General features: G+C 30.4%; 1 protein-coding gene across 8 annotated transcripts; it reads left to right on the top strand.

Moving 5' to 3' along the window:
• Positions 1-290: 290 nt before the first annotated feature.
• Positions 291-27,187, top strand: LOC106060394 (epidermal growth factor receptor substrate 15-like 1). Of its 8 annotated transcripts, none has more exons than XR_008777885.1 (23): positions 291-414; positions 2,869-2,913; positions 4,516-4,605; positions 5,049-5,192; positions 5,783-5,848; positions 6,016-6,099; positions 6,248-6,349; positions 6,885-7,100; positions 7,228-7,385; positions 7,611-7,782; positions 8,078-8,172; positions 9,646-9,669; positions 10,180-10,351; positions 10,744-10,806; positions 13,305-13,352; positions 14,592-14,741; positions 15,413-15,535; positions 15,860-16,001; positions 16,132-16,202; positions 18,747-18,875; positions 21,197-21,478; positions 23,122-23,223; positions 24,190-24,325. XR_008777885.1 is itself a non-coding variant. In XM_056028967.1 (23 exons), the coding sequence occupies exons 1-22, from the start codon at positions 388-390 to the stop codon at positions 23,152-23,154; spliced, it is 2,436 nt and encodes an 811-aa protein (XP_055884942.1). In that variant the 5' UTR covers positions 291-387; the 3' UTR covers positions 23,155-23,181; positions 24,190-24,330. The 8 variants fall into 8 exon arrangements, 7 of the variants coding, with proteins under 7 accessions (XP_055884942.1, XP_055884938.1, XP_055884941.1 ...); XM_056028967.1 differs by having other exon boundaries at positions 23,122-23,181; positions 24,190-24,330; XM_056028963.1 differs by lacking the exon at positions 23,122-23,223 and having other exon boundaries at positions 24,190-27,187.

The raw sequence follows: 27,187 nt of genomic DNA, 5'->3' as shown, positions 1-27,187 counted from the left end.
CCTATCGCCCCCCCCCCCCCCCCCTGGATCCGCTAGTGCTCTCAACAGACTACAGTACCTTCAACTAGATTTATCAACAACCAACAATATACTCGAGCGCTCGAGAGCTTGATCTATAGTAACCATCTAATACAATTTTTTCCACCTTTTAGTAAAGGTGCTTTACCTTGCAATAATTTAACTATAATTCGCGAAAAGTTTCTCTTTTTTTTTTTTAATTTAAATATCTAGCCTAGATTTTAATATAATTCTACATAGGCCTATCGATAATTTATTATTGACTTGGGGCAACGCCCTCAGAATGAGCAACAAAATGTCCTACATAATTGTATCATATTAACCAATCAAATACAAATAGTCTCTTGGGCTCGAAACTAGCTTTAAAAGATGGCGGCGTTTCCACCTTTGCCTCAGGTATAGTTTATTATTTATCTTTTTAATGTTTCAATCTAGATCTAACGTATTAATACACATTCTTTATTAGGCTTTGTTTTCTAAGCATCTAAATATAGCCTAGACTCTACTAGTAGTACTAGTCTCTAGAATACTCTAGATCTACTTCTAGCACTCTAGTACTAGTCGTAAGTAGTAGAGTCAGACTAGTCGTCTGACTACTCTAACTAGTAGTAAGTAGTAGAGTATTATAATTATTATTATAAGTATACTAGTATACTAAGACTAATGACTAAGTATAGAGTATAGAGTAGTATAGATCTAGTTACTATAGTACTGTATAGGATTAGAATCTATCATATTAAATTATGATATTATTCTATGATTCTAGATTATTTCTAGATCTATCTCTTCTCTATTTATTATTTTATAATATTATTATAAAAAATAATTATACTGTAAGTGTAACTGTAGTCACTGTAGTGTAACTACTAGATCTAGAGTTATGCTATTCCGACACCTATACTATATCAGGCCTATAGTCTATAGATCTACAATTACATCTAGATCTAGTTATAGGCCCAAATGTGAAAGTTTGACTTTGACAGTGCATTAGTTCGACGACATAGAAAAGAAAATGAACTATCAAAATCTTCTTTAGTTAAAGGAGAATAACTTAAGGATGACTACTTATTTTTTATATTTGTACCCCTTTTGCCCTAACCGGGGGGCCTAACCGCTAACTTATATATATAATTTGTTATTATATTTAAGGTCAAAGAGGCTGTGTGTTTTCATTTAACTCGGACTAATTTGACCCACATTATTTGATTCCTGACACCATAATTTATTTCGGACAGTCTCTATATTTAGGCATCAATAAATTCAGATTTTAATTCTATATTAAAATTAACTAAATTTTAAGATTACCAGGCATAGCCCCTCACATGAAATCATTAAGATGTTTTTCAAACTATGCATAAATACAAACACAAAAAATAAAAATATGAACACACTTATTCTACCAAAATTAGGTCACTGAGATAGTGACTTCTGCACCGACTTTTAGACTTATTTTATGTTTGCATGATTAGATGTGTGTTGAATGTTTGTGTTTTTTGTTTATTAATTTAATAAATTTCTAATACATATGATCTTTTGTACAAGTAATATAGTACAGGTTAGTATAGCCATTCTTGCCTAAATAGCTGAATCCTCTATATTTTCTCTATAGATCTATATATAAATCTAGATCTATCTAACTTCATTCAATGTACCAAGCTCGCTCCAAGCATTTGCCCATTTATTCTCTATTTAAAAAAACAACAAAAAATGAACAAATATAATATAAGATCATTAACATTGATGTCCAAAACTGGCTGTCCGAAATAAATTTTGGTAAGAAAATCGTAATTTAATTCGGTCACCCTATTAATTTTTTTTTTGTATGGAATCTAACAACTTGGCTTCTGAATCAAATAAATCAGCTCCAAAAACAGAATAAATATTGCCGGGCTCATTAGTATAGACTTAGCCAATCAAAAAATATAGTCTTAACTCTAGGAAGAGGTAAAGTCATCTGGGTAACATAGGAAAAAACAACAACCTGACTAACAAATTTGAAATTCGTTTTTCTTACATAAAAAGACAGCTAAATGGAAGGAAATTGGGTTAGAATCATTGGAAAATGGACAAGCACATTATACAGTGCGCTATTTTTGTAATAAATATTAAAATAATTATTTAATGACCACCAAAACAGCGAATGTCAGAATTCATGTAATGTCCAAATTAAATAAACTACTATTTTTAGATCTAGATCTACTTACTACTACTACTAGTCTAGTATTATAATTATTTGATTTCTAGATCTATTCTATGTCTAGTCTATATCATATAATTATTATATTCATATATAGAATAATATAGATTTTTATAGATCTATCTAGACTCTTAGACTAGAGACAGAGATCTAAAATAGATTCTTAGGATTCTAACTTTAATCAACTTTACTTTTAATCATTATGTTACTGACTCTCATAAATACATACATACAATACATACATTGTTAAAGAAAGGTGAACAAATGCTACAAAATGAAACTACTACTCTACTAGATCTATATTCAGAACAAGAAGCAGTGATTTTTTGAGGTTGAAAAAAATTAATAAAAGGTGAATTTAGGCTTTCAAGATCTTTATCTAGAGATCAGATAGTATTTTGTCATCTGCTGAAAAAAGAAAGACACCAAATTTTATATTATATTATAAAAGATTACACATCAAGAATCTAACTCATTCAATAGTGGAATATATATTATTTGGATCTAATATTTTATTATATTAAAATTACAAACAAAAAGCCCAGATTTAAAAAAAAAAGGATTTTTTAAGAGTGACCCAAAAAAAAACCTGCAACTTCAAACTAAATTTATGATCCTTTGCTATTTATATATAATTTATTTTAACTTTTTAGATTGTTGGCAAGCATGGGGGAGTTTATGAGGCCTACTACATGCAGGTATGTAAACCCTGATCTAAAGATTCTCTATAGCATCTTGCTTAAACATGTTGATTTTATTTTTAATATTTATTATATTGGTAGTGCTCATCACAATTATTAATCTATTCAATCTATTTAGATTTTTACACATACTATTTTATACGATCTAGCCTATACTACGGCAGATGATGTAAAGGTCTTGTATTAGTGTGAATATTTTAATTTTAATCTAGAAGCCAGTTGTATAGTTACAAAGTAAAATGTTTTTAAAATCCTTTTTTTTTTATTATATAAGTAAGGTTTCCGGTCACTTCATCCCCTCCTTTTTCTACCAGGTCATATGCTGTTAAGGCTTTGACTATAAGCACTCATTTCATCTAATATATAAATATGGTTGACTCTGTTGCTTGCTGATATTTTTTACTTCTTATTCTTAAAAAGAGAAAGTAAAATGGAGGGGTTAAAGGGTTTGAAAGTTTGTTGCAAAGGGGTAACACTGTATAGCTTTGTGGAGAAACCTAACAATGTATGTCAATAAATAGTCAAATGCTAGATATATTGTAAAGCATGGTGTGTTTTCAGTTAGTTTGGTTCTATTCGATGTAGAGAATGTCGAATAACATCTTGTGCATACTGCATAAAGGTTTATTCTTCTCGCCAAGGTGCAGTAAAATAAGAGTCCATGAGTGGTTAGTGTATATTTTACGGAGGATTTATATCAGGAAAGGTCAAGGTGTGGTGGAAATCTTTTCAGAGATAAGATTGATTGGAATAATTATGAACATTTGGGTGATAACTAATCAATCTCATGACAGTCATCAATGGACCATCTTCTGTAACTTCCATCATTAGCCTACCTATTTTACTGATTTACATTAACTCACTAAAATAATCTTATATTAGATCTATATATATATTATATGTTTTATAATTATGTTTTTTAATATTATTGTTCTTATTTAATATGTCACACTTTTTATATCATGTAAATAAAAATTCATTTAACATGTTGCGGATTTCATAATTTGTATAATTATTATTTGTTGTATAAAAAGATAAGAGGATGAAACAACCAAGGCAAGGGATGATGTGATCAGGATTCTATAAATAGATACTATACATTTTTTAATGAAAACTATTGGTTAATGAATTTTAATTATTGTGTCTATATCTCATTTAGTTATTGCTGGGTTTTCACACTAAACATATGCTTTCATTGCCATAAAAGTAGTGCTTATTTTAAAACTTTGTTAACTTCCTCCCCCGCAAATAGCAATCTACAATCTTTCAACTAAGAACAGAACACACACCTATGTTAAATTATCATCTTAACAAAGTATGTCTCACACACCTACCCCTGTGCCCACCCATAATGAAACCGTAAACCACATCCTCTTTGAATGCACCTTAGGTAGACCCTACTACCACTGCATGCCAACATAACCAACACTCTGCACCGCGGTGCTGAACAACTGAAGAAAACAGCACACTATTTTTCCTTGGCAAAAGAGCTTACAGTTTAGCAGCAAAAAGCTGGCTAGAAGAAGAAGAAAACTATTAATCACTGTTCACACATGTATGCATATTTAAAGGTTTTATAATATTTGAATGTTTCTCTAGGCGGATCCTATGGGCACGGGTAGCATTGGAGCACTGGATGCAGCCAACTTTCTAAAAAAATCTAATTTAAGTGATACCATCTTGTCACAAGTAAGTTCTATTGACCTGTCCTAATATTGAATTTTAGACTAATTGTTGATTAAATGCATTATAGTAATTAATGTTTTTCAATTAGTCTAGACTGTTTAGACTAAATATCAAAAGCTAAATTTTGTATAATGAGTTATGTAATTTCTTATTCAAAAACTTTTCTTATAGGTGGACTTTTTTTGTGATGTTAAATTTGAATGGACCTCATTCACCAATTGTAAACAAACAACATTTAGCACGTGCTGCTCTATCTCTTCTATATAATTTACGATCTCATGTTTAATTCATGATGGTTGTCACGTGACAGTTTTTCCTGTTGTTTTATCAATAAGATCACGTGACTAAATGTTGTTTGTTTACGATTGGTGAATGAGGTCCATTGTGTAGACTATAGTGACCTAAATTTAATTTAATGTTGTATTCTGTATTTTCTAATGTTCCAGGTGTGGGATATGTCTGATCCAATGGGAAAAGGCTATTTAGAAAAGACTGGTTTCTTTGTGGCTTTAAAACTAATAGCCTTAGTGCAAAGTAAACAAGAGTTAAATATATCTAAGTTGGTAGTGGAGACCCCACCTCCAGATCTAGTAAGTTTGCTCTTATTAGAAAATAAAAGAAGTATGCAAGATATCTTTAGATAAATTATTTTAGATACATACCTTCAAAAGTATTTTCATTTATTATTGAAATGAATTTTTCATTTTTGTATACTAGCTTCAAACAGAGTATTTAAAAAGTTTTTTTTTTTACAATTTGTAATATTCAGTTTACTTAAATTCATATATAGACAATTTCATTTTTCAAAATATATAAAGTTTGTTAAAATCTGTGCTAAAAGGTTTACTGATATAGAGTTATAAATTGTTAGATTTATTAATTCCAACCTGAGTTATAAAATCAAGTCACTCACATTTTAATGTAAATATTTATACTAATTATTTAAGTGGTCAGTGGGCTTGCTTGAAAGAACTAAACTCAGTGTGACGTTGTTACTCATTATATTACTTGAGAAAAATTTATGAAAGCTCATTATCAACAACATAATATGTAGTCTTAATTTTTTCAAGTTTAATGTAAAATAAAATTTAAAAAATTGCATTGCGAGACAAACTTGCCAAGAAATAAAAAGGTTTCATTGCTCAATTCTAGTTAAGTAGATTTATATTTTTAATCACAGGGTCCTGTTGAACCAGTCGACACAACACAGATTGCTTTCACTACAAACATTCCATGGGATGTTACGGTATATATTTATATTTCTTAATATTATATATTCATTTAAATAATGATTTAATATATAGATTCATTAATTTTAGATAAATGTGTCTATTAATATTTTGTATGTATAGCTATAAAAGAATTACAAATATGATAAAAGGTTATGTACCCATAATTGTTTTGTATCTTCAGCTGTCAGAGAAATCCAAATATGATAAAGTGTTTGACAGCCTTCAGCCAGTAAACAACATGCTGTCAGGAGACAAGGTCAAACCAGTAAGTGTACATTCTATTGTAGCTTTAGGGCTAAACCTCTATTAAAGAATGCAGCTTCTATAATCAAGTGTCTTATGTTTCCTCTAGGGTTACAGATGTAATTGTTAGTTATTAGTTAATACATAATTTTTTTTATTTCTTTTTATAGGTTCTAATGAATTCCCAACTCCCTGTTGATATTTTGGGTCGAATATGGGACATGAGTGACATTGACAAGGATGGTTATTTAGACAGAGATGAGTTTGCTGTGGTTAGTATTCTATTATTTTAACATTTAATTTTAAGATTTACTTCATAGAATTTGTATATTTTTTTATTCATGAAATACGTTCATTTTCTTTTTCAATTTTGATTTTTTTTATCTTAGTGTATTGTGTCCATTGTTATTTTCAAAGTTTGACAGCATACACTAAAATTCTTAACTATTTTGGAAAAAAATCTGAAATCTCAATGCAATATTTTTGACTACCCTTATATTAATTTTTTTTTCAATTGTAATAAAGTATAAAGTTAATTTTATGCTGCATCTAGGAAAAAACTGATATTTGAGGTTATTTTAATGTCTTATGAGGACATTTTCTCATTGCTAACTTGTTTTTAGCAAGTAAGAGAGTCTCATTCATAAACCTCCAGAATCCATTCCTTGTTCTTTTTATACAGAATTGGAGGCTTTTTTTTTTCAAATTTAATACATCGATTATTTAAATGTTAGTTAATTTTTTATTTTTAACAGTTTGCTGACTTAATATTCATGCTGACTTGAAATCTATTTTTTTACTATGAAGGCAATGCACCTTGTTTACCAAGCTCGGGAAGGTCAAGATATCCCTAGCATAATGCGTCCAGGTTTGGTGCCACCTTCTAAGAGGAAAAGTGGGGGGATAGCTGGTGTGGCTCCACCCATGCCTGGAGCTGTACCTGTTTTACCTGTGATCGGCTCAGTACCTGTGTCTGGCATGAATACAGTTGGCAGGTCCACACCAACATTAGGAGTCACTGGGGTATGTACCTATTTGTCAGATTTCTACTTGCTCAATTCAGGCTCTACACTCACTTCAAGCTAAATGAAATAAATAAGGATGGTTTGTAATTTCTAGTACCATATTTTTTTATTGCTTATTTATCCAGGTTTTACCAACCTGGGTAGTTACTCCGGCTGAAAAGCTCAAATCTGATGCCATGTTTGTCAATCTTGATATGGATCATGATGGGCTAGTCAGTGGAGCTGAGATCAGAGATGTGTTGGCTCAGAGTGGTCTCTCTACTGCTGTACTTGCTCATATCTGGTTAGTCATCTAGCTTGATAGCCATGTTCGAAAGACTATTAGAAGTAGTTCAATTTGTTTGTAAATCATGTCATTCAAGTGAAGCAATAAAGTTGTTAGGAAGTTGTTTTTAAAATCAAGCTAATCGCTTGTAAATCTAACCAATGTATTCACATTAAAGTTAATTAGACACTGATCCTTTCTAACACTAAGCCTAAATCTATATTTTATTCTCTCCAAACACAGGGGTCTCTGTGATAGTCAAGGTGTTGGAAAGCTGACAGCAGAACAGTTTGCTTTGGCTATGCATCTTATACAACAAAAACTTTTGGGGATTGATCCTCCTCCACAGCTTTTGCCTGAAATGATTCCACCTTCATTACGATCTGTGGCAGACCCTGGTGCCTTTGGTGTTCGGGTAAGCTTGACACTTCAGTATCATTTCTCAGAAACTTAGATAAGTCCAATCATATTTTTTTTTTGTATGTGATCTTTTTGATTTATTTACTTTATGAAAACTATCTTTAAAGCCAAACTCTCAGTCATCACCCAAAATTCATTCAGTCAGAAGTAAGTTGGACCTTATAAAGACTCCATAAACTAAGATACTTCTCAGTGTTAAGGTCAAAAGTCCATTTGTATACTCTGAATGTATTTTGGTTTCAACAAATGATTTTAGTTTCAAGAACTGACTTTCTGACATCATTTTACAGGATGGAACAAATGCTGGTCCTTATAGCCATGTTGCTGATTTTTCTGCTATTAAAGAGCTTGATATGATCAGCAAAGAAATTGAAGACATTAAAAAGTAAGTTTGAGATAGCTTTTTACTGCTTGGCAACTAATACAAAAAGAAACCAAGTAAACACATTTTAAAATAAAATAAAGTTGTTAGTTTTAAGCCGGCATGTCCAATTATTACGTAGAGAACCATTTTTCAGTTGTTGTTTTTTTTTTATCTATGTAGGCTCAGTGATTTTTGTTACATATTGTATGTTTATGTAAAACAATAGATTCAATTAATTAGTAGTAAAAGTAAAGTTTTCCCTTTTAGACCTTGATCTATGGAGCAGATGATGTAATGGTGATCTTTTTCTATGGCCCACGATTAACGAGGGTGTCATATCACAATGACCAACCGCCTTTACTTTTCTCTTACTAATGTCAGGTACCCATTAGAGCTGGGTGGACTCTTACCAGAAAGTAAAAATACCAGTCTTCACCAGGATTCAAACCCAGGATTCCCGGTTCGGAAGTCAAGCACTTTACAGCTCAAACTTGTTGAAACAGGCCTAGATCTAGATGTATTCTTTGTGCTAATATGTCTAGTTTTAGGAGGGGGCGTGGCAGGTTCATCAGCTGATGAACTATCAGATTCAGATCTAGATCTAACACTGACACTAGAACTATCACTATCACTATGAACAGATAAAACAAAATCACTGTCATAGGAATCAATAAGGTCTCTTACTTGTTGATCCGAATATAATTTAGATGTACCAGTTTTAGTAGATCGACCTCCCGATGGGCCAGACTCCATTTCCATTTTAACACACACACACACAAAAAAGACGACTTTCAAAATGCTCTGTAATATTAAAACCATGTTGAAGGAAGTAAACAGTGAACTCTTCTGCATGCGGAAATCACGAAGATTTAGAATATAAGCATTTAAAATTATTAACCAAGCAACAAAGATGTTTAAATGTACCGAGGCAATATCGTTGCTTAATTGACTATTAAGAAAAAAATTGACTATATTATCGTCACTTAGGAGAGAAAGAGTTAATTAAAAAAGAACAACACAATTGTAGCACTATTTACTTACATTTACTAGATATTTACATGTAAACTCACATTTACTGATAGAATATAGAATAGAAATTTTTTTATATTTTAGTTTGAGTAGCATAATAATGGTTTAAAAATGTATACTAAATTTATAAACAATAATAGCACATCATAAAAACTAATGCTATTTTGTTCACCTAATTTATTTTCTTGGTTCTTCAAAATGGTTCGGATTCAACACAAAAAATGTAAATAGAAAATTCTATTCATTTACTTTCTTTGTTTTCAGTCTATTTATTTTTTTTATTTTTTTTTAGATAGTAAATTTATTAATTACAGCAGACATATATGTACATGTATTAATTACAGCAGATATATATTATAACATTAAGAAACAAACAACTAAAACAAATAACATGAAACTGGTCCATTCTCTTTCCTTCATATTTTCTGTTGATATATTGTGTAACTTTCTCTCATGTGACTGTAGTGCCTTTATGGTTTTTATGACTAGGTAAGATTTGTTTTGCTGTTTTTCAAATGTTTTAAACAAGTTATTATCTATTTGTTACATTTTTATAATTATTTTAAGCCTTTTAGTTACAATTTTTATTTATTCATTCCATAACTAGTGATTATTTCTCAAAATGATGTATTTTTTTAATAATTATCAGAAGTTTGACAACTCTGAGATGTTTATGTTAGATTGATGAGTACTTTCAGCACTTCTTAACTTACAAGTTAGAATTTCTAGGCAGGATTTTGAAATTCTTCTACACATATATTTTGTTCAGAATGATTTGCTTGGCACTTGACATATTTTAAAATTCTACAAGCTATTTGATGTATTGGACATGCTGACTTCATTAGAAATCAATATTAGAGAGTTTAAGAATTTTTGTCACCAAAGCTTATTTGTGTGTATGTGTGGAGTATTTCATTCACACTTTTAAACATAAGTTGTTGTTTTTTTTAAATTGGTAATCTTCAAAGTTGTTTTTTTGTCTGTCCTCTAATCTTGCAGAGAAAAGTTGAAACTAGAGAGAGATAAATCTCAACAAGAAGCTGATATCAAGATCAGGCATGGGGAAGTGCAAGTTATGCAAAAAGAACTGGATTCACTGAACGCTACATTAATTCAGCTAGATGCTCAAAAGAAAGAAGCACAAAAACGTTTGGATGAATTAGAAGATAAGGTGATTAGGATGACATACTCTATTTGGAAAAAGGCTTTTTTAATAAATGGAGGAGACCCTTGTGATTAGGATGACATACTCTATTTGGAAAAAGGCTTTTTTAATTAATGGAGGAGACCCTTGTGATTATGATAATTAACATTAAGTTTGTCTTGTAATGCTAGTAGGAACTAAGACAAAAAAAAATTACAACTTCCTATTTGAAATTCTGTTTATTGTCCAGCTATTTAGTTTTCTCTGTTTTGGTTTAACTAGTTAAGATTTAACTAAAATTACTATTGTTCTTGTCTTTGTTTTAGTTTAACTACATTTTAACTAAAATAATTCTTGTAATTTTTTTAGCTGTGTATTAATGGTTTAACAATTTGTTTTTGAATGCTTATTTAATTTAGAGATCCAACCTGGAAAGAAGTGTTCAGGAACTGAGAGAAAAAACTAGCAAAGAACAGATGGAGGTAACTTTTACTTTTAGTGTCAGTCACTCTGATATGTCATTTCATAGTTGTGGAACATTAGCAAGTAATTTAGTTTAAGACTTATATTTTTTCTACGGTAATGAAGAAAATTTTACACTTGTTTTAACCAAATGAGTCTGGCATCTTTTATGTCTTCTACAATCAATAACGAATATGAATTATTGAAAGAACTACTTGCCTTATTAGTTTCAAATATTTAAAATAAATTCAATCTTTTTTTTTTTTTTTTTAATAAATTTACTCTATTAGTGTAATATATTGTAAGCCTTTCTTCAATCAACTTACACTATTAATTTATAAATTTTTAAGTCTGTCTTTAATCTTTAATTTTATAATCTCCTTAGTCTATGTACCATCATTAACTTCTCTCTTATCAAAGAAATGAGCCTCTTATTTTATTATCTCCTTAGTCTATCTACTATCTAAGAACTGACCCGCTTATCTCCGTCTACCATCATTAACTAACTCTATTGTTTGCTTAGAATTTTCAAGTTTGAATCCTGAACTACCCCATTACTCTATTGTATCCTCTTACAGCTGTATTTGCAACTAACAGTATTACTACTATTGAACCTTTAAATCTATCTTAAGTCCTGATCATATGGTCCCTAGTTCAAGCCCTGACAATTTCTTTCCCCTGCCATCCTTCAGGTTTGGACATTTTTCATTTCTGGAGGAAAAATTCTAATCATTTCAGTCTACCATCATATGGGTGTATCTTCAATCATTAGCTAACAATATTAGTATAAAATCTTTTAATCTAATTAGACTTAGTACTGGACTAACCATACTAGTCTAGCATCTTAAAGCTCTTAATACAATCATTAATAACACTATTGATATATAGAATATTTAAATCATTAAACATGAACTAATACAATTAGCTGAGTAAATTGAAAGTTTTAACTTAAGTCATGGGAGAACTTAAAATGTAACATTTAATTAGACTCATGTAGCCCTATGTGTGTTTCTAATTTTAAAAATATATATTTAGATGTAGATTTCATTGACAATATCATAAAACAATTGATGTCCAATAATATTTGACTATTTGTATGTCAACTAAATTAGCCCACACTAACTGGAGAGTCCACTGGAAACATACCAGGATTGACCACAGTTGAAAATGGGGCATTGGATTTCTCTCAGGTTGAGAATGGGGGTCCAAAATGTCCCCCTACTGAAAATGGGGCATCAGATTTGGGTGAAGAGATGACCCCAGTAAGTTGTAAAGTGGGTTGTAGTAAAAAAAGCTGTGAAGTAGGTAGACTCAACTGTTAGTATTAAGTCACAGTAGGTAGACCAAACCACAAAGAAAAAAATTCTTTTTGTAGAAAAAGTTATCACGTTAGAAATAGTTTTCTATCTTGAAGAGCTGTAGTTATGTATATTGAAGTGATTAGTAATTGTATCAGAATATTTGTGATTTTTTTGTTGATGGTATTAGTTTCATTGTGTGGTAGTATTTAAAGCCAAGCTGAAAGAATATTTGTAACATCGTGTAATATATTAACAAATTTTTAAGTATCCTTTCGGCAATCTAATGCTTAATGTCTTTTTCAAAATCTATTTACCTTGACATTATTTTTCTTAAATCCTATCTACCTTGTTTGTTTTTTTACTTCCCCATGACCATTAATATTGCAGTGTTATTCTGGCTTGCAAGATCTAACATTTTTCTTTTATATGACATTCACATTGACACATAATTATCACCTAATAGTCAATGTCTTTTAGACAGTGGATTTAATTTATCTAAACTAAATTGTATGCGTTCACATTTGGGCATGCTTGCATTAGTTGTACAGTTGCATGAAGTTAGATTCCACTATTAATGAACTCTCTTAATACTTTTTTATCTTTTTTTTTTTTTACGTATTGCAAAAATATTTTATTTATAAAGTATACACTAGCCTTCTTAAGACCCATTAGAGTTGTTAGATTTTAAATATTTTGATTTTGTTTCTATAAATCCAGTTGGTGCTCTAAAATATAGCTTTGTTCAAAAGCTGACTTGGAATTGCTAAGAATGTTATCATGCTAGGGTTGTTAGAGATATCTTACAAGTCATGTGGTTGAATGTCTAGGAATTGGCTTCCATTTTATTACTTGTTCTAGCTTTGATAGGGAGAATGAAAAACCATTATGTAATTACTTGTGGTTTCAATTCATTGACACTAGAATGAAACAGTTTTTTTATAACCTCAACTTATACATATATTCTTTGTGCCCACAGATTAATACTGTTGGTATTAAAGCTTAATTCCTAGGCCTAATATCATTAACAGATTTGAAATATTTTAATGAGGATAAATCCACCCCTAAAAAAAAACCACCTAACCAAATGACTGAATTATAAGTAGGACCCCATTATGGGCCATAATATTCCACATGATTTCAACAAATATCAAAGAACTTCATTCTAACCCAAAACCTCTCCATTGCTTTTCTTCCCTTCCCTTGCCTTACAATTTCAGGTGAACAAAATGAAATCATTGCTGAGTAATAGAGAACAGCTTGTGAAGGTAAACTTGTGTTGCACAGCATTTCATTAACCACAACAATAATTTCATTGGTGATGGCATGGCTACACATTAGCTTGAAGTGCTGATGTATCTATAGATCTATGTAATGCTAGCATACTTTACATTGAGGACATTGTCATTGATGCTCCAGTGCAATGCATTCTTCATAGAGCTGTAAACTTATTGTCATGTTTAACACTTAATGACTCTGTGCATAAAGGAAATGTTATGGCTTTACAAATATCTCTATAAATATTATAATTATATTAGACATATTGTAAAAAAATGTTGAGCATTCATACATTTACAAGTGCTAGCTTATTTTCATTCCTTGACTTGCTGCTCTTTTGCCTTCTTACCTAACTAGAGAGAGGGCCACTGGATTTTAATTATGCTTCCTTTTTAACATTTATGTTGAACTAACAATGCTTGTTTTATTTTTTTCCCTTAATTTAGTTTTGTGTTCATGTTATTTTGTTTTCTTGTGTTTCTTGGATTATCACTCTAATTCATTTTACACTAAGGGTTTGCAAACTATTTTTGTTTCTATAATCTAAAAATATTTTCACTTGCTTGCTGGGTAAGTTAAAGGTAATGTGTAATAGAACTAACACAATAACTGGGAAGTTAAATATTAGAAATAATTTTGTTTCTGAAATTTAAAAATAAAAATTGGTTTGAAAATCTCAACTGATACTAGAAGAATATTTAATTAGTCTAAATCCTCAAAAAATGTTTTTAAAAAAGTCATATGTAACTTGATATACAAACAATGCCAATATGTCCTATAATATTGTTTGCGGACTTGCTTAAGACATACTAACAAAATCATCTAAACTAATTAAATGCTTCATATTTCTTTCATTTTTAAAATGAATTAATCTTCAATTTTTTGTATCTTTCATGATCATGTTTCTGTTGTATTTGACAACTGTGCTTGTGCATGAACAAAAGTTGTTTTTGATAAGTTTTATTCTTAGTCATATTAGTGTTATTGCAAAAAATCACACAACTTACTTTCTTTTTTTTTTTCAATTTTGTTATTGTTTTAATTTTCCTTTAATTTAAAAAAAAATAATTATTGAGTGCAAAACAAAATTTATTAAAACAACTGTCAAAAATATAAATGAAAAGATTAAATTTGTGTGACAGGATAGCCAAACTTAGAATGTCTTTGTTGTCAATGCTGGAAGCCTGCATCTTGGACAATGACAATGATTGCATGTTCTGTTTGTTTAGGATCAAGAGAAAGAACTAGAGAAACTCAGATCAGAACTCACTAAACTGAGAGAGGAAGAGTCCAGACTGGAACAAACTGTAGACTCTAGCAAACAACAATTAGATCAGTTGGCCAAGTCACAAGGGGAAATCAATGCTGAAATTATTTCTGTAAGCTAAGACCATAAAAAAATTATTATTGATTGCTTGTTTTTAATTAATTGTTTAAGGTGTGAAAATGTGTTTACCTTCAATGCACCTTGTTTCATCCTGAAGTGTTTAAATATTCTCTTCATGAAACAATCAGCAAATTGTTTTTCAAGCTTCCCCCTTTTATAAATGTGCATTGGTTGGTGTGACTGACTAGATGAAAATGCTAAAAGTAAATGGGTTGAGGATGAATGTAAAGAAATGGAAGATGTTTGAAGTTGAAGACTTGAGCATTCCACTGCATTAGAAGATAAACATGGTTCATTTCTGACAGAGAAGCAAAACAATTGTACTGATGTGTATAATTATGTCTCAAGAAATGAAGAGATACTGAATGCTAACAATGCAAATGACTATTCAGTTGAGGCTGATGAAATAGGGGAAAATCAACTGGAGTTTAAAACATCACCATTGAACTACAAGAGAGGAAGTTCTGCAGAAACTTTCATTTTAATTGAATCAAAAATAAAAAGACAACCTACAACTAAGCCAGAACTAAAATGTTATATTATGCTATTTATTAAACAGAACTAATACCTTAATGCATCTATTTTGTTTGATTCATTCCCTGAACTTTATACATTTTAAGCAAATAATTACATTTGTCTTTTTTTTCCCCTCATGAAACAAAGACAAGAAATCGCTTAAAGCTTTTAACAGAACAATGTAAAGCCATTGAACCAAGTATAGGAGGCTATACAGGTTTCAATGGAGATAGTGCAAGCAACATTGATGCTGCTAGTAGTCGAGCTACGGTAAGTTTCAATTGCAATCTGAGCAAATGAGAACATATGAAAACTACAAAATATAGTTGTCCACTATATAAAGTTCTTCTCACCTAAACTATAAAGTTACTGCACTCTTTTCACAATAATCAAGTGAAACAATTCATCAGTTAAATAAAGAATGAAATAAAATTTACAGCTAAAAAATGGGTCGAGCACCCAATTAGAAATATGTGTCAACTGCTTTTTTTCCTTTGTATAGTCTTCATATTTAGGACATAGTCTTCATTTTTAAAGCATAGCACTCACTTTTTGTGCATATTATATATTTTATTATTTAAATTTCACCACCAGGTGGGTAGTCCAGTAAGTACTATTAGTAACTTCAGTGGGGGTTCTACCTTAGATGATGACCCATTTAAAGGTCGTGATCCTTTTGGTGGAGGTAATGCAGGACCAGATGACCCATTCCAGAATGATGATCCATTTGTGGATGGTGAGTTATAAATAGCTTAAACTCCTGGTTTCATCAGTAGTAGTACACCACAAATGTTACAAGAAATTCTATAAACGTTTTGAACATTAAGATAACATTGGTCATAAGTAGCTTTTTTTTTTTCCACCAGATCCATTTAAAGCTGCTGATCCTTTTGGTGGAGATGACTTGTTTAAAGATACTTTTGCTTCTTCTAGTAAGGTAAGACAAGTGAACATGAGTCATTTAATTGTTGTAAGGATTTCACAGCAAATGACAAAGATACTAAATCATATAGCTTTTGAATATTATCAACACGACTTACTGTTGGTAAGAAAACTTCAAATGACAATGAATTTCATGTTATTTTGTCCCCAGGGGGGAAATCTTATCTTCTTATCTTATATAATACAGACGTTACTTCAAAAAAGAAGATGATTACGTCCTACGCGTCATGCATTTAGTCATGCATATTAACCAATGACTTAAATTCTGCCAAGTCACTGGTTTTCCTGGCTAGCTCAGGCAACCCATTCCATGCTCTAATAGCACTAGGGAAGAAGGAGTATTTGTACAAATTTGTCCTAGCATATGGGACGAGGAATGTGCCTTTATCTTTGTGTCTTTCAGAGTATTTTATTAAATTTTGTTTTTGTATTTGAAGATTATGGTTCAGTGTTTTATGTATTATTGCTACTTTACTTTTGAGCCTTCTGTCCTGAAGGCTTTCTAAATTTAGTGATTTTACTAAAGGTGTTACTCTAGTCAAATGTGAATATTCGTTTGTTATGAATCGCACTGCTCTATTTTGTGTCTGTTCTAGTTTCTTAATGTTTTCTTGAGTTGAGGGGTCCCAAACAGAGGATGCATATTCTATTATTGGCCTAACCAAGGTTAAATAACATTTTAGTTTTATGTTCTTATTTGATTTATAGAAATTTCTTTTAATAAATCCTAATGCTTTGTTTGATTTTTTTGTAGTTTCATCAATATGTGGATTCCATGACAGTTTTTCATTTATTATAACACCTAGGTATTTTGCGTTTTTAGTCTGTGTTACTGGTTTGCCATGAATAAGATAAGTGGAATTAATTTGTTTTAGTTTTTTTGTTACTCTTAACAACTGACATTTTTCTGGGTGGAAAGACATGCTCCAATTTGATTCCCATTTCTGTAATTCATCTAATTCTCTTTGTAAAATATCTGTGTCTTGTGTTGTTTTTATTGTTCTATATATTATGCAATCGTCTGCAAATAATCTGACTTTTGTTCCTGAAGTAATGCAATTTGGTAAATCATTTATGTAAATTAAAAATAGTAGTGGACCCAAGACTGTTCCTTGAGGTACACCTGAGTTTACTGTTATCGGTTTTGATTTAGAGCCATTTATTATTACAGTTTGTTCTCTCCCTATCAGAAAGTCTTTAATCCACTGATGCAGTGGACCATTAATGCCGAAATATTTTAATTTTTTAAGCAAACTATGGTGGTGAACTTTGTCAAAAGCCTTAGAAAAATCTAGTAAGATAGCATCTATTTGTTCACTATTATCTAAACCTTTTGAAAAATCATCAATTAGTCCTATTAGTTGTGTTTCACATGATCTATATTTCCTAAAGCCATGTTGGTATGGTGTGAGGACATTATGTTTGTCTAAGTGGTTTATGATGTTGCTACATATTATGTGTTCTAGGATTTTACATGTGATGCTGGTAAGTGATACTGGTCTGTAGTTTCCTGGGTCAGATTTTTCTCCTTTTTTAAATAGGGGGGTGACATTAGCTTCTTTCCAGTCCTTTGGTACTCTGCCCTGGTTAAGTGAAGCCTGAAAGAGTATTTTGAACACTGGGGCTAGCTCATTACTTAGTTCTTTGAGTAATCTAGCTGGAATACCATCAGGTCCAGAAGCTTTATTTGGTTTGGTGTTGGCTAATAGTTTTTGAATTCCATTTTCTTGTACTACTATATCTTCTATGTTGTCTACTTGGTTCAAATTCAGTAATATGTCTTTGTCTCCTGGGGCTGAGAATGCTGATGCAAAGTATTTGTTTAGAATGTTTGCTTTAGTTTCATTATCATTATGTATTATGTTATGTTCATCTTTTAATGGCGCTACGCCTGTTGTTTCCATTTTCGTAGACTTAATGTATGACCATAGGTTTTTGTTGTTATCTTTAGATATTACATTGTTTATGTATTCACTCTGCAGCTGTCTGCTTACTTTTTGGGTTAAGTGTTTAATTTTTATATACTTTTTGTAAACTCTTTCTGCATTAGTTTCTTTAAATTTTCTATATAGGTTTTCCTTCTGTTTACAAAGCTTCTTTAGTCTATTATTAAACCAGCATTTATTTATTTTGTTTGATGTGTATTTAGTTGGTATATGATTTTCTATAATGCTTTTAAGATGGTTTTTAATGAAATTCCAGAGGTCATCGACTGGTTGGTTAATGTCTTTTTCTAATAAGAATGTTTGTTGAAAGTTTAATGCAGCTTGGTGTAGTTGTGTTAGGTTACATTTATTCCAGAGTAAGATTTTTCTTTTGGGTTTTGTATTGGCTAATGCAACATATTCTACAAATGTCTGCTTTCTATTGTAATCCACTTTTTCACCATTTATATTTTATTTCTTTTTCTTTACTGCTTCATTGTCAATTATTTAAGAACAAAAATGGATATTTACTTAAATTATTACATTGATTTTAATTATTTGTTGTTGCTTTTTTTAAAAATGAATAGCTTGACAATTGATTGTTTGCTCATTAGGCAGATCCATTTTCAAGTTCAGCTGATCCCTTTGCCAGTTCTGGTGCAGCATCAAAGAAGGTAAACATTGATGATGGTTTTGATGCATTTGGTTTATCTTGGGGCACAAGTACAGCACAGTCTAGTCATGTAAGTTGCTTTTCTCAACCAATAGCCTATGCCTTCTTTGAGTTGTTCACTTTCATTGTATACATTAGTTTAAACAAAGACAGGTTTTAATCAATAAGATGCTGCTTAATTGCTTGCAAGAAGGGTATGAACAATAAAAATGTTATACACACTTTGGCCGGGGGGGGGGGGGGGGGTATGGCTTTTGCTTAATAGATGAAAAGGTCCATGAGGTGTTTTTATTCTGACCAATTAATTAATTATGTGACCTGTAAATTCCAACTACAAATTTCAGATGCTCATGAGAGTTTTGGGAACTCAGTACTTCATATAATCCTAAATGAAGTAATTGCAATCTCCTCCAGGATTCTATTCTAGATAACAAAATATTAATCGCAACAAAATGATGAAAGCATCCTCTGGTACAATATTATCTCCCATCACCACTTACAATCTGATCTTCTATAACAACATATAATGTGATCCTAGTATGTTATTCATTGACACCATTTCTATTGATATCAACATTTATAATGTTAGTTCCTCTCACTTTGATTAAGTTATCACTTTCTGGATAATTCTAGTTTCAGCTTCTCAATGAGGAATTTTTAATATATTTTTTGCTAGCTAGAACTACACACAAAGCAATAATGTTATAATTTTCACTGTAAACAAAATTAAAGGCCACTCTCCTTGCCAAATTGATTGTAACACTTATCCTGTACCATCCGTTCCAAAGTTGACTACATTTTCTGCTACCACTCTAAATGTTAGTGTTACTTTCACTTACAGTATCCATTTGAACTCTTGATAGTGTTTTTCCCCCATCACTACTGAACTCCTACCATATAATGTCTCTTACTAGCACTAATCATTTTGTCTACTACTTTTAGTATGACATCTTTGGGACATTTTTTTTCCATGGCTGTTTTATTAATAGGCTTTCTCTTCCTCCATTCATAGTGATGTTGACTTGTATTTAGCTCTTGTAGCACACCTTTTAAATGTTTCAATTCTTCTAATAGTTTAAAAAAATGCTAATTAATTACTCCAAATGCCTTAATTAAGTTGTCTTTCACTTTATGCTACTATGTATGATACTATCCTATAAATTTGGAAATATTATCTTCAGTCTCTTTATCACACAAATTAGAAAAAAAACATCATCATCTATTTCTTTCTGCTGTCTCAAGCTCAGGAAGTTATTTCTTTAAAAACATTCAATTGTTTTCCACATTTATTTTGTTTTCTTCCTTGATGATGTTATTGTAAGTAGTTTGATTTTATGCTTTCTCTGCAAATCCTTTTATGTTATTATTTCATCATATACATTTGACCTTTTTTTTTAAATAGCTGTTTTCTTTATTATTTTGAAGGGAAAAAGTTCTACATAGCTTAAACTATTTCTTTTCAGCATGTTGTATGTTCAGTGCTATATTTAGCCTGGCTGTTCGATTGCTAAACGTTAGAAAGTAGTAATAGTTGTGCAGATACTAAAGTGTCTCTTATCAAGAGAACTTTAATTACATATTGACTGGAAATTAGCATATTTGTTTTCTTAGTATTCTAAACTGATATGACAGTTCATTTGATAAGTGTTGAGTCTTTTTTCTTTCTTTGACCTATAACCTCAGCTTCACTTCTACCTCCTTTTTTTTTTTAAATTAGTTGACACTTAGCCATTTACAGAGATACTCAAGTTCTATCAAGTAAGCATGACCTATATCATTGACCACTGTTAAAGATTTAAACCTGGCCTTTCATTAACCATAGATTTCATCAGAATATATTTCTCATATCTTTACTTAATCAACCTTAAGCCTGTCTCTCTGGACACTATTATACATACAGTCAATATTTATGAGAGCACCTTTGCTGTATGGACATTTTAGCCATTCAATTGTGACAGAGCTGGATTCTTCTTTCTGAATTTATTGATTACATTATTGGTAGAAATTCATCTGGAAATTTTAGTATTTAGTTGAAAAGGTTACTTTTTGTTTTCTTAGCTGCAATCTGGAGGTGAATAGATTTTTTTTTAAATGATGGATTGATTTGTATATAATTATAGTTAAACAGTTGAGACCCATAATAACACATTTTCAGCATAAAATATTGTCAATTCAAAGACAATACATTTAAATTGTACAATTTATATTAAACTAAAAAGTAAATATACATTCTTTACAAATAAATTATTTTGAAATTCTGGAACATTAATAAATTTATTGTTTACTTATATATCAGGAGTTGCATTGATTCTGGAGGGAATAGGTAACCTGCCTATGTACTCTTAATAATGGTTTGCTTTTTTTTTTTTTTTTTTCTGCTTGTGCTGATAGATGGTGAACAGTTTTGGGGATGATCCTTTTGGTGATTCATCAAAGTCTAATATATCTTCCAAAAATAAAAAAGCCCCACCACCAAGGCCTGCGCCACCCAAATCAAAAAGTCCACTTCCTTTTGGATCAACACTGTCTGCAGCACCTAAACCAAAACTTGAGCCATTTGGAGTCTTTGGCTCTGACCCATTTGCTAATAGTGACCCATTTGCTGGGAACAAACCAGAAGGCAATGGTGCAAGTGAACCATTTTCAAACTTTGCAGATTTCAGTCCTGGAAAGGTAGGATGGTAGTAGGTGCTGTTCTTCAAGAATTCACCATAATTGTTTTTTGTTTTGTGTTTTGTTTTGTTTTTTTTATTTATTTTGTTTTACTATTAGACCTATTATTTTATTGACTTTTAGCTATTTTCATTCTCTTGCTTTATTTTTATTTTATAGCTTTTTTTTTGTTTCTCAATTAAGTTTTAAAATTATTTTTTTGGATTCTCGTTGCTTAGAGTAGAGGCCTACATATAACTTTTAATTTTTTTAACAATTATTTTGTATATTTGTATACTTTTATGCACTATAATTGCTTATATTAGAATTGCAGTCTTTACTATTTCTTTTTTCTTGCTTACAAAAATTTAACTTAAAAATACTGCTTTTCTATTATACTTTAATCATTCTTTAAGATAATTTCCTATTGGCAAAGAAAAATATTAAGAGTTTAACAATATGTAATTTTATTTACTACTTCATTTCAAATATTTTTTTTTTAATTTAAAATTTCAAATAGCTTAAACATATGTATATTCATTGGTTGTGTTATCTTTATTGTTGATTCATATTGTATATTTCTTCAAGATATTTTCTCAACAATTGTGTGATGACATATGACTTTGTTTTTATAATAAAATCATATCTGATACTGACATTCATTTGATCGGTTTATTTGATTTATTTAATATTTTCTTGTACCTTAATGAACAGTGTCTAGTTAGTAAATACTCTTTTACATACATATAATGTGTATCATTACACAAGGCTGACCAACAAAGCCATTTCCTTGGTCTGACGGTGATATTAATCATGTTCAATCTTGATTCATTTAAAACTCAGCTTTAAACCATCAGATTTAGTTGAAATAACAAAAAAAAAGTATTTTAGAAGATGGTGGAAGCTCAGATTTAATCATTAACCAAGTTATTGCTTTTGTCAGTCTCTGTCATGTATGTGTTAAGCTTCAACATTAACTTAATAACTAAACATAGGTCAAACATTTCTTTGCCATAAATCTACTTTGCTTTGCTATTTAGCTTTGTATGATATTGTCTTCCAAATTGCTGTTGAAGTCATTATTTCTTTTCTGTGTTGGAGTGCAAAATATTTATGTATATTTTCTCTACTATGAAGTTTAATCTTTAAACTTTCAAAAATTATAATAGTCAGTAGAGATTTTTTTCTTTTACATTTTTTTGACTTTGTAAAATACTATCCATCTAAACTTTAATGTTGATTTAAAGAAAAGGCAATTCACTCTAAATTTGTTTAAAACTAATTTTCATACTTCTTTATTTTTTTCTATACCTAATAAAGTTGTGCCATAAATATCTAAATTATCTATTGTTTAAAGTATAGACTGTGGAATTTGACGTCTATTGATTTTTACAGCAATTGTTTATATTCTTTTCAATAAATGTATCACGTCTTGTGCTAATAAATGGGGTTACTGATAAAAGTATCTGAGCAAGTTTATACTTTAAGCAACATCAGATTTACTTATTAGAACTGACACTCTGATATCTCTACTGGTATTATAAAAATAAACTAAGATTTGTATGAAACAAAATGAATGTTTGTCTAATATTGTCTTTTCTTTATTCTGTTTGATGCATAAACTCACGCTTTGAACTTTTTCTCTCCCTTTGCTTCCATGCCAGTTTGAGGAGAGCTCCAACGCTTGGACCCAGTGATGGCAGCCATTGACTGTACTCTTTCATGTGTGTTCATGACAAATATTTGTTACATAACTTTGTTCTTGGGTAATCTTAACTAGAGTTTGACATTTTCTGTGATAAGAAAATCATTCAAAAAGGTTTTTTCTTCATTTGACTTCCAAACATTTACTTATTGTTTTACTTTTATTTTGGTATTTTATTTGACTAACAATTTTTCAATGTCTAAGTTCTAGTAAGATTTTGTTTCTCAGACCAACAATCCATTCTCTTTGTATTTTTACTGATGGCTTACATTTCAAGACATGCTTACTTTAAATAAACCATACTAAATTTTCAACATGTTCCAATGACTAAGTTACTTCTTGACTAGCCTGCAGTATGCTATAATATTCAAAGACTTCACATTTTTGAACTGCTTTAAAATCCTTTTTTTTTATTATAGTTACTTTTTTTTGTTCTTTAATATTGTTTTATATCAAATCAGTTGTGTTACACTGTACATGCAGTAATTTTAGAAATTACTTGGAATTAGATTCACACAATAAAAATTTTAGAAAAAATTGAAATGTCTCATAGAATTAATCAAAAATTTCCAAATTTCTTATTAATTAGGCTATAGATCTTTCTAAGAATTGAGTATGCTACCTACATTACATTAATAAAAAAAAAGATTTCCTAAACAAGCTATTCATTACTGCATCATGAAAGTCTGCCATTTTAGTTATACTAATACTAACACACACAAATATCCTTGTTGATAGTATTAAGAGCTTGCCAACTAGAAATCCTGTTTAATAATTTATTTTTTGTTGAGCTTCATTTTATAATAAAGGCCTAGTGATTTTAGTGTGAAATGATTTAGGGTGTGCTAAAACAACTTCACTAAACAATCTTTATGCTTTGCAATATCATTTTGTAAAACTAACTTTCATCATACAAAATTTCCAAGTTAATTAGGTGTTTTTTTATTTGCACTTTGAAAATGTATTCATTAATGATTAACTTTGCTGACCTCTGCATGCTGCTAATCAAAGGTTATCCCATTTCCAGTTTAGTCTAGATGATGATGATGCTTGGGGTGGTGGAGGTCCCAGTATCATTACTGTCAAGAAATCTGACCTGTCTTCTGCTAAGCCGCTGCCTGCCAAAAGAAATATTACTTTTAAGACCAGAACAAGTGATGAAACCGAAGCATGAGTCCCAGAGGGCATCAGCTATGTGAAACTAAAAGCTGCTTTCCATTAGGTGTCAAATTTGCTTTATTTGAAAGTCTTGCTCCCACTGGATGTTATTAACAATTATTTAGTTTAAGCAGACATTCTGAAAACATTATTTTTTTAAAAAAAAGGAAAAATGTGTTTTTATGATACTATTAATGTACTTGCAATACAGTTGAGACAGTTCCTATAACTACATGCTTTCAACCATGATTTATTCTTCCTGATCCATTTTAACACAGTTATAATCTGTAAAATATAATTAATCCTTTGGTATTGCTTTCCATGACTAAACAATTAAAATTTTATTTAAAAAAAAATTTAGAATATTTTAATAAAAATCAGACATGAATATTATGTATCATTTTTTTAATTATATTTTTTATGCAAAGAAAAATCAAATGTATAGTTAACTATGTATCTGGTTTGTCAACAGCATGCATCTTCATATTTTTATTTGATTTTGCATTGATTTAAAGATGAAGTAAGTCTTAATGTTTTCCTTTGGCCTGTGTTTTTTGTTCCATAGGCATATCTCTTTCATTTGCTGCAACATTAAAATAAACATTTAAGCATAGTAATGTGGGCCTACTTAACTTTTGAGCAGTAATGATCTGTACATAGAGCTGTTGGTTGTTTTTAACTTTCCATAGCTTTTAGATATTTTCAAGTCAAGAAAACAAAAACTTGGTCTACCCAACTAGTCATTTAGTATAGAAAATAGCAGGAAAATGTAAATGTATGTCATTGTATGAGTGAAAATATGGGTGTGGTGTGTGTCTACTTTACATGTCCTCATGAATAATATCTTTTGTATGGATATTTATTCTCATAACTTTGTCAATAGCTAGACAAATATGCAACTAGACTAATCTTATCTGTATGTTCTTATAGCTAAAACATATTTGTATATTTTCAATCAACACTTTTGATTTGGCTAAAATGAATTAATTCATGAAATGATTAACCTAGAAATGGCCTGACCATGTTGATTGCATAAGTAACCACATAATTTGAGTGCAGCCCATGAAGATTCTTGCACTTGTATGTTGCAGGCATGTTGGTTTGCTCTTGTAATAAGTTAATAAATGGTGTTTCTCATTGAGCTATTTATTTGAATTTCCATAAGCTGCTGATGTGTATGTTTCTTTGGTCTTTTGAGTTCATTGTATGCAAGAAATGATATGAAGGTAACTGGTTGCTATACCATTGAGTTGAGCCTTTGGGCTTGTAGACATTGTCCAGCATTTGATTACCATTTCTGTCCTGCAAGGGGTTTGAACACTATAGTTGTATCCTCTTATTCAACAAAGTCTCTGTATTTCTCTTGGATTGTATTGACTCATTAGAGCTAACATATGCTGCTATTGGGTTTCACTCCCCCTCTCCTCCCCCAGTATGTACCCCTGCTTTATATCCTTAATCTTTGTAGGTTACTTACTTCACTCTCATGTATCCTTTGTGTAGAGATACTTTTGATTTGTCTTTCATCTTATAGGAGAAAAAGCAACCAACCATGGAAATAATTCATTGTACATGTTGCAAATGTGAGTGTAGGATGGGTGCTTGGTTAAGTTCCGCAACAAGCTCTTTAACAGTCAGCTTCTTAATGTGTGATCCTGTCTGAAGCTTGACTTTGCCATGTACCACTACCTGTTTTTATATTGATATTGCTATTTTTTGTTTTGTATGTATATTCAATTAAGATTGTTTTGCCATTGTCATATCAATGATTGATACAGATTTGGAACTGTAAGGGAACTTTGGGTAAGGTTGGGGGCCATTAATTTAAAATAATCAAAATTTACTTTTTGATAATTTGACCATTGTCTCCTGGTTTATTATAAGATAACTATAAGAGGGAAATAAAGTTCCATCTGTTCCCAGCAATTAATTTCTCATGTTGACTTAGATATTATCAAAGCATTTCTGTTTATTTGGCATTATTAATTCTTTAACATCTGTGCAATATAAATGAAAATACATAAACTATTGGCACTTGCAAATTAATAAACTTTCCCACTCTATTTAGAAATGAATTCCAATGAAACCAATGTTCCCAGCAGTAGGCATGTCATAAGCTTCAATGTTTACATTCCCATGTATCCCAGTATATCTCAATGTCTTGCTCAAGTCTCAAGAAATGAATTCTTAGTTATTTACCTTCAAGTAGATTGTGGTTTTGGAACTGTTATTTTTCTTAAATTATATTACATTTTTCCCTTTTCTGAAACATCTTTTAAAATTTAATGAAAAAAAAAGTAATTTGCTTAATGGAACAGTTTAAAGGTAATTTCTTGTATTGGCTTAAAAGCATTAGCTCCTCTTATTGTTTTTACATAATCAGTTTAAACAAGCTTAAAAACATTTATTTTAAAAAAAAGTCTAGAATGACCTTCAATCACTTTGTATATATATATACATTGTATTTCAACTGTACATAACGTTTTTAGCAGGTACATATTTATGAGAATAATTAGTTGTATCCAACTTAAGTAGAATATATTTGATCAATAGTCAGAGATACTCTATATAAGTATAAACATTTCGGACATAGTATGGAATAATTCCTTTCTTATGTTACATTTTGTTTTTCATCTCTATAGTATTACCCTGAAATATGGGCTTAGTAAACCTAAATTGTATGGTCCATATCTTGTAACACTTTCTTGTTGTTTCCTAATTGTGTCCATAGACATAGTGATTGGAGCTGTATAGAGTTTTAATGTCAACAGTGCAATGATGTAGAGTTGACTTTCTAGAACATTCATCACACATTTACAACACAAAAAGGGTACAAGTGTTGCAATAATAAATGTTTACAAATTGTC

The sequence above is a fragment of the Biomphalaria glabrata genome, chromosome 5 (assembly GCF_947242115.1).
Source record: "Biomphalaria glabrata chromosome 5, xgBioGlab47.1, whole genome shotgun sequence".
Lineage (NCBI taxonomy): Eukaryota > Metazoa > Mollusca > Gastropoda > Planorbidae > Biomphalaria > Biomphalaria glabrata.
The sequence above is the reverse complement of the archived record's forward strand: the minus strand, read 5'-3'. Positions and strand labels throughout refer to the sequence as shown.